This window comes from Corvus cornix, chromosome 14, assembly GCF_000738735.6.
Source record: "Corvus cornix cornix isolate S_Up_H32 chromosome 14, ASM73873v5, whole genome shotgun sequence".
NCBI classification, from domain to species: domain Eukaryota; kingdom Metazoa; phylum Chordata; class Aves; order Passeriformes; family Corvidae; genus Corvus; species Corvus cornix.
Window position 1 is genome coordinate 4944948 of NC_046344.1, and position 8710 is coordinate 4953657.

Sequence of the window (8710 nt, forward strand, 5' to 3'; positions counted from 1 at the left end):
CACCAAGCGGCCCCGCAGGGCGGCGAATCCCGGCGGGCGGCCGAGCGGCCCCTGCGAGGGCTCCGCTCCGCCTCTGGGCCGGGAGCTTCCGCCCAAGAGCTCCGGGACAACCTAGGCAAGTCGCAACGCCATCCTGCCAACCGCGAGCACCGCCCCGTACCCACCGCCTACCCCCGGAGCGCGCCCGGGTCACGCCCTCTGCCCGGCCGCTGACCACGCCCCCCGCTGGCACTGGCCACTCCCCCTTTGCGACACTCGCGCTGCGGCCGGGCCGCCCCCGGCTCCGGTGCCGGTCCCAGTGCCGGTCCCGGTCCCGGTGCCCCCGGCCATGTCCGACCCCCAGTCCCGGTTCGTGGCCCGGGCTCGCCGCCGCTTCGCCATGACCCGCGAGTGCGCCGTGTTGCTGCCCGGCGTCTGCGCTGCCCTGGCCGACCCGCGGCAGCCCGGCCTCGACGACACCTGCCTGGAGAAACTGCTGGACTGGTTCCGCAGCCTGACGTGGTTCGGTGAGTGGCGGGGGCTAGCAGGGGCTGGTCCGGCGGGACGGAATCGCAGAATAGTTTGGGTTGGAAGGGACCTCTGGAGATGATCCAGTCCAACCCCCTGCCAAGGCAGGGTCAGCTAGAGCAGATGACCCAGGAACAGGTGTCCAGGTGGGATTTGGATGTCTCCACAACTATCTGAGGTGCTGTGACACCTGAAAATGCTGCGGGTAAACCCGAATTCATCAGTTCTAACAGCTGGCAGGGGCTACCTCAGCTCAGGGAACCGCCTTGGTGAGAGAGGACAGTCCTGGCAGTGACCTGCTGTTTTCTGACCTCTCGTGGGCAGATCCGACTGTGGAGCTGCTGCAGGACAACCCGTGTCTGACAGAGCTCATCACCTCCGTGCTGGCCTTGCCGGATCCCAGCCCCAGCATCCTGTCCTTTACCCTGCAGTTAGCTGGGATCCTCGCCTCTTCTGAAAGCCGCTTCCAGCACCTGCAGGTGAGTCGGCCACCCAGGTACCTGCTGCTGTGTGTCTCCTCCTTCTGTATGGATGACCCCTGAAAATGTGCATATTGTAAATATATGGCTTACATTGAACAGCTCAGCAAAAGTGATATGATAACGAAGACCTACAATCACCATTCCTGTTCACTTCTCATGTAAAGTTGCTTCTCTCTTCTGTCTCACCCCAGCAGGACTGTGAATGCTGATGTGTAGTGCTTCCCATTATTAGTTCAAGAGTGTATGGGATAATGCTACTTCACAGCAGTCACTGCACAGTACTGTATCCCAGGACAGATCCTGTAGATTTAAACTGCACTAACAGATGTCATTTTCCCTCCATAGTAGGTTGACAGAAAGTTTCTGATTCCCTGCAAAAACACAGGAGCTTTTTAAAGCCCTGCCTTCTACAATAGGATACATTTACAGTGTGAAACTCAAAAGGCTTCATTCAGGGAAGAGATGTGTACAGGTGTATAAAGTAGTCTAATGGAACTGATATACATAAGTTGTCCCTTAGCACCTGGAAACAAAGCAGTTTTGGTTTTGAACACTCTAGTTTGTCCATCTGTTACGTTTAAGCACGAGATTCTGAAAATTGCCCATTTTAGCGATACTTCTAGCAACAGGAGGTTTCACTACAGTACTGATACTCTTGACTCAGACAGAGCAGCCCTTTTTGCTCACTGTTTACTCTGTGTTCTGCTCTGGCCTCGGCAGGAGAAGCTGCTGGGGAGGCTCTTTGGCCAGGAGGGGCCGCGGGGCGGTGCGGCGTGGGAGGACGCGTCGGTGCGCAGCGGCTGGGTGAAGGGTGTGCACAGCATGGTGCACCACCAGCCTGCCCTGCACTTCCTCTGCTCCACGGGTGAGTACTGCTGGGGCTGGGGGCTCCCCAGATCTCCTGTGTCCCTGCCGTTCCAGTCTGTTGCTCAGATGTCAAATGAGCAAGATGGGAGTCTTTGTTTATTTAAGATTAAAATAAGCCATTGGTCAAAAACACTGAACTCATTGAAAGATGTTGGTTAAGTTAGCTAAGCATTAACTTCTGTTAAGTCAGTTATACATTTGGGTTTTTTCTCCAAACACTGAAGATGGTGCTCGTTATAGAGGAGAAAGAATCTTATAAAATTGCCCTTACAAAATCAAGAGCTATCTGTATTCTTATTTGTAACTCCTACTAAAGGGTACATTTCAGCATGATTTTAGTGCAGAAAAACTAAGCAGAGGCTCATTTATCTCTAAGTCCTTGCACACATTTGCTATCCTGGTGTTGTTATGCAGGTATGTAAATTCTGCTGTTAACACCAGCTTTAGATCCCATGTACAGAGGGGCCTAAAAGACTGGATTGGTATTAAAGTACAGCACGTGCTGCTGTCCATGTGATGGAAAAGTGGTACTGATACTGCTGCTCATGTTTTTCCTACTGGTTATGTCCAGAGATGGTACAGGCTCTTTCCATAAATACACACTCACTGTGCTGTCAACTCTCCTGATGTTACTGATGTTATATTGAAGTCTGATCCTGAGTTATTAAACCCCTGAGGATCTGAAAACAATTTTATTTTCTTCTTCTGTTTGCTTGTTCTTAAGGACTGGCTGACTTTGCGTAGAGACTACAAAATAAAATATAAGAAAACCTCACCACCGCCATTTAAAGCTGTGTGGTACCTGAATTAGAGTCATAAATGGTTGTTTTTTCCTCCAGTGACTTGTTTTGTTTTCCCACAGGAGGCATGGATGTGATCTTCGCTCTGCAAGGGGATCCCAGCCTGTTTGTGGCTTCAGCTGCCAGCCAGCTCCTGGTGCACATCCTCACCTTCTCCCTAGAGTCTGAAACACTGAAAGCTCTCAGTGCAAAGGACTGTGACTGGCCAGTATGTGCCCAGATGATTGTAAAGCACATAGAAGAGTCACTTCAGTCCAGCTCTGCCTCTCACATCGAGCAGTCACTGAAGCTGTTGAACAGTTTGTTCAGCAGCTATTTTGGCAGTTGTTATGCTGCATGGACTGAAGTCCTTTGGTTAGATGTAGCAAAGCAAATCGAATCCTTTCTGCTGGAGGAGGCTGTTCAAGCACAGCCCGTGCTGGCCAATCTTTTGCTTAACGTGGCACGGTAAAGATCTTCTGGCACCTTGGAGCCCGTGCTGACATAGATCTGTTTGCCACCATGTGATAGGTTACACTTACACTTCTTTCTTCTCAGGTCACCTGTGTTTTGTGGCTCTGAAGGCAGCTTTTGGGCATTAATAACTTCTGCTCTGGAACACTTAACCCCAGTACAAGCAGGTCCTCTGGCAGTGGGACTTCTGAAGCTCTGCAAATGGTAGGACTTAATGCAATGAAATTTCTGCCCCATGCAGGTGTTTCTGCTCCGTAATTCCACTTTAGGTAGTGAGAAAGCACCAGGAAATCACCAGATGAATATGGCACATACAGATACTGATTTACAGGCTAAGTAACATGCTTGTTTTAAGATAGAAGGACACTCTTTTGTTGACAAGATATGCCTTTCTCTCAGCCTCCTTACACAGGATCCCATTCTCTGTTTGCATGGCTTGATAAAGCTGCTTCTAAATTCCGGTGCCATTTCTCCTTTGCTTTCAGTTAGCAAGGGAAGCTTGGAAGAAGGCTCAGATTGTGATACTGCTTTTGTTGCTCTGTCATTGCTGGCTTGCTTAAAAGCCTGCATGAAAATCATTACCCTGCTCAGCATTTGGGGGCAGGTATTTGGGAAGGAAGTGAAGTGTTCTTGTTTTGGTAACTGCTGTTTCCTCCTTGAAGCCCACAAGATGTCAGGATTCAGGCACTGACTGTTCTGCTTCAGCCAATGGACTGTATTTTGAGAGCAGCCTCCCAGCCTCTGGAATACGCAGGTACAGTTGTGACAGAAAAGTTAGAGGCCTGCTTGCCAGTGTTTCAAGTGTCTGGTGCAGACAAAACTGGAGGAAAAAGAGTAGGAGAAGTCAAGGAGGGTAGCAGTGTTTGTGGTAAGTCCTACTGCCAGTTGCATTTGAAGGGATATTCACACATCAGCTGAATATCTTGGTTAACTTTACAAATCACAGTCTTTTCTATTCACTGACAACCTGAGCTCTCCCCTTCTTTGGGCCTCTAGGTTTGCTGGATGAGTCTGTTAGTGATCCTGTCACTGTTGAAAGTCTTCTGTCCTCCAAGACATCTTGTGCTGGTCTCCTGTGTCAGACCCTTGCTCACCTGGAGAAGCTGCTGTCTCTGGTAATGTTCAGAGAGGGAAATAAACCTGGGAATCAAACTGGTCCTTTAAAGACAGTGTTAAGAGTGGTTGCAAACTTTCACAGTAGAGCACAACAGAACATGGAGGGGAGTTGGCAGTGAGGGTTTCCATAGTTTAAGGAAATTAAGCACAGTAGACTCTAAATATGAAAACAGAGGACTACTGAGGCTCATGAAGAGGGACTGCACTTAAGTTTTAAATGTCTTGATGAGCTTTGCTACCATACCTTACTTGTATTGCAATTATTGATCCTGAGAAGAAACACAAATTGAACTGCTTTCCCAAGCAGTGAGAAGAATCTCCTTCCATCTCTGCAATAGTTCTTGGAAGAGAGGAAATTAATTTATTTTTAGTTATTGACATAGTGGTACCTTAAGAACTCACTAGAAATTGCAATTTTTGCTGCCTTCTGACCAAAAATTGCTCTGTACTTGAGACTGTTGCAGGAAACTCTTTTCTCTTTTTTTCTTTCTCACTCATTAGAAACATTTAAGAGTGGATTTACCCTGTGCGTCCTTGCTGCGCTCTCTCATGACAATTTTACAGTTCTGCAATGGCTTCTTGAGCCCAGCTTCTCCTCTGGGAAGAACAATAAGCCAGAATTTGATCAATTGCTTCAGAGTGCAAAAGTCAGCTCTTGATGTCCTTGCAGCACTCTCAGAGAAGAAAGGTGAGTTAATCTTTGCTTTCTTATCCAAAGCAGTTTTACAGTCCTGTGTCTTTCTGTATTTCAGCAGGGATTTTGCTGCTCCATCTCTCACTATTGGTCCTTTGGGTTTGTTTTCTCTGTTTCAGACTGTGACACCCTCATAGGAAGTCTATTTGATGTTCTTCTGGCATATCTGCACAGTCCAAACACCAGCCCTACGGTGAGTATAGAACTAGGGAGAGATCCAAGTCTATTAGCTTGCCCCAGGGGGGTGTAATTCTGAGAAATGATCTGACCACAGTTGTTTCTTAGCTCACTTTGTACTAGAATAGGTAGGAGACTTCTCTTGTCCTGTGTCGCTTACAGAAAATAGCTAAAATTCTAATGAGCAAGTAACTGACCAATACATTGAGAGTTCTTGAGAAGACAGGAGCCATCATGTCTCAGAGTAGCACTGACACTCTCAACTTGACACGGCCATGAAGTATTGAATTCTTTTTATTAAGGGGGTTTGGTTTTTTGCTTTGTTTTGTTTGAGTGACTCTGGTGGCAACTGCAAATCCAAAGCTGGAGGTAATAGAACTTCGTAATACTTAGCTGAACACAGGGATTTTCTAGATGTTTGTTAGAAATTATTTTTAAGCACCATTTATTTGTGGCTGGCTTCTTAGTAAGGAGGCATATGCACTTGTTTACTCTGAGAATTTCTCTGTAAGTTTTAGGCTAAAATGAATTTTACCTTTAAAGGCATAAAGGCAACACCGCCTCCTCCTGTAGTAAAGTAAATCTGCTTTACTTTGCTTCAGGTTCTAAAGAAAACCTTTCAAGCTACATCCAAGTGGTTGGTGCACTTGCAGGAACTGTCCTGCTCCAACAGTCAGTGGCAACAAACTGAGAAGATTTTGGAAGGTAACGAAGCTGTTCCAGCTGGGACAAACAGCAGCCAGTGGCATATATGAAATCTGCCCCTGCCTACCTTTCCTGCTCAAAGCACTGGATTCACTTGTTCACAGTTATGTTGAATTTACGTTTAGCTGCCCAAATAGTGCTTTGCAGAACTGTGGGAGAAGCACACAGCAGCAGCAAAAGGGATTGTATCAGATGAAATGATGCAGGGTTTGTACAGTGAGTGCTTCAGTAAGGCTTGTTGCCTTTCATGTCTGTTCAGGTTTGTCACTTGCCTTTTACAGATGTGTTTCTGGTGCTGCAGAAGCATTTATGCAGTCCTTGCTGGGAAGTAAGAGATTCTTCCCTGGAATTCCTCACTGCCATTGTTAAATGCTTGAGAGGTAGGTGCAAAGATTTGACAGTTCAGACTGGAGCAGTATTTCTTTTAAAGCTGTGAAAGTCAGTTGGGCTGGTGAAGCATCTTCTGACCTGTAACTGGAGGGCTGAGAAAAGAAAGAAGTGTCAAGATTTTTACTCTTAGAACATGATCAAAATCTGACAAAAATATTAATAAACTTACCCTGCTTTTTCTGTTGAACTCAGATTGTTGTACCTGCCTTAATGGCAGTTTTGGTGAGTTAAACTGAGGGGTGTTGAGACATGTCTGTCAAGGCAGGTGACAGTGCTTAATGGCAGATAACACTTTCTGTTTTTCAGTTTGCTCTGCAGCAGAGTCTGGTTTCTTTCAGCAGGCTGGGGGCTGGGCTTTAGGAGGCTAAAAGCCTAGACCTGCTTTGCATGCTTGGGATTAATTACTGATTTTCCACTTTCCTGGTGGCTCAGGCTTTGCAGCAGGTAGCACTGAGGCAATGCTAATTTTCCTACCATAGCTCTGCAATGTTGGAGGAGGGGGGATGTTGCCGTTGTCCCCAGGTCACAAAGGAAGTATCCAGCACACTCAGCTGCATTAGCACTTTACCCTCCAGCCACTTTTGTTTTCTCTGCCATGTGCCTGACAACTGGAAAGGAAGACTATTTTTTCTCCTTGAAGCAAAGGCATAAATTTGATGAGGCTGAAACCATGTCCCCACTTGCCTGCAGAAAGTTTTTTCTTGCTGCTAAAACAACTGTAAATGCAATTTTCTAAGTTCCAGTGTCTGTCAGGGCTTGACTAAAAGCTGCTGGGAGAGGAGGAGCCTGACACAGAGCATCTGTGCTCTGGTGAGCAGCTGCGTGGTCCCTGCAGGCAGTGTCCATCCTTGTATGAGGCAAAGAACAGTTTGCATTAGAAACAGCTTCATGCTCTGAGGAAATAAAGTCCCACTTCTCTGGATTGCTATCTTGTTTACAGACCAGAAGGAGTTCAAGCAGTGTCTCCTGTCCCCAGAGGTGCTGAGGCTCACAGAAAACCTGCTGGAGGATCCAGAGAGCTACGTGCGAGCGAGTGCTGTGACTGCGGTGGGACACCTGGCCTTCATTACTTGCTTTGCTCCAGAGTCACCTGCCACAGGCAATCTGTATAACAAAGAGGTAGGATAACTTCGTCTGCATGAGCACAACTACCCATCAGTTTCCTGCTGTACTGCTTATAACTTTCTTCACAAGTTACCTGCTCATGCAGGCAGATTGCACAACCAGTAATGACAAGATTTTTTACCTTTGCTGTTCTTGTTTCTTTGCATGTTCCTCTCTTCACTGTGCTTTCTCTTTTGTCTTTTTGCATCTAGAACACTGTAGCAAAGCTTCAGGAAATCTTGTCAACAGACTCAGAGGGCTTTCCTAGGAGGGCTGTGATCAGCATCTTCACCACGTGGCTGAGAGAAGGCTGCACGGGTCAGCCTGAGGATACAGAGCAGTTTGTCTCTAGAGTCATCCAGACCGTGGAGCATGACTTAGACTGGGAAGTCAGACTTGGTGGTTTGGAACTGGTTGAAGTTTTCTGTAGTCAGACCATTTGCCAGCTTTCCCAATGTCCCTATGCTCCTGTCTCCTCTGCAGTCACAAGTTCCACCCCTCAGAATGAGCTGCTGCAGGTGTTTTGTCGAGCAAAGCTGTTTGGGTTTTTGTTTCGATCTTTGTGTGACTGTGACAAACCCGTGGGGCAGAGAGCCTGTGATGTGCTGATTGGCTTAAGAGGTCATTTCTACCCCACGAGTACTTTGGAGAATCCACAAGAGATTGAAGATTCACCTGCAGGACGTGGCATTGCCTGGTTACAGAGGACACTAAGACAGGGTTCTCTGGCCCAGAACTTCCCCACGGATGGTGGTGATGGGGTGGATTTCCAAGATCCAGGGAGCATGATGTTAGCTTTGGGTGCAATAGACTTACTGGAGCTACATGATGAGCTAAATAAAAGTAGTGACCATGTGGAAGAAAGCCCTCAGTCTCTCTTACAGGACATCCTTGCTACTGTGGGGACCATAGAGGATAATGAAGTTGACTGTTACTGAACTCATCTTTTGCTCTGAGGGAGCAGTTTTCTTCTGGAGGAGAAGGATGGTTTTGTTAGCTGTTAAATGGGTTAGAAAAGCTTTGCTTTAATACTGATGAATTTTTTTCATTAATGTGTCATTTCCAATAAACTGTTACTTCTTTTTCAAAGTAAAAACATTAAGTATGGCATTTGTTCTTTTTTTAAAGTTGTTGTCTTTTAAGAAAACACCAGACCATGCCTATGTAAGGAAGCATTTTAAAAAAACAAAAGTGACTGAAAACAAGCTGTTGCTGGCTCCTTTTAGAGCCAGAGTAGCTAAAACTGATGGAGACTGGTTTTAAGGGACACTTGTTTTGACCTTTCTGTATTTTATTCTAAAAACAGAGCTCTCAGCTTCCCTTGTGCATTTTGAGGTCTAGAGCAGAATGTGCCATTTAAGGAGTCAAAAGCTGATCATCCTTAGCATTACAAATTTTCTCCTATAGATCACAGA

General features: G+C 46.6%; 1 protein-coding gene across 4 annotated transcripts; it reads left to right on the plus strand.

The window, feature by feature from the left end:
- The first annotated feature begins 96 nt into the window (after positions 1-96).
- Positions 97-8405, plus strand: BRAT1 (BRCA1 associated ATM activator 1). Of its 4 annotated transcripts, none has more exons than XM_039560215.1 (13): positions 98-506; positions 832-986; positions 1710-1854; positions 2719-3103; positions 3194-3313; positions 3772-3977; positions 4106-4224; positions 4727-4913; positions 5039-5112; positions 5699-5801; positions 6083-6181; positions 7168-7310; positions 7508-8405. In XM_039560215.1, exons 1-13 carry the CDS (start codon positions 329-331, stop codon positions 8231-8233), a joined length of 2640 nt encoding a protein of 879 aa, XP_039416149.1. In that variant the 5' UTR covers positions 98-328; the 3' UTR covers positions 8234-8405. The 4 variants fall into 4 exon arrangements, with proteins under 4 accessions (XP_039416150.1, XP_039416149.1, XP_039416148.1 ...); XM_039560214.1 differs by having other exon boundaries at positions 102-506; positions 7132-7310; XM_039560217.1 differs by having other exon boundaries at positions 106-506; positions 3772-3863; positions 7132-7310.
- The last annotated feature ends 305 nt before the right edge of the window (positions 8406-8710 follow it).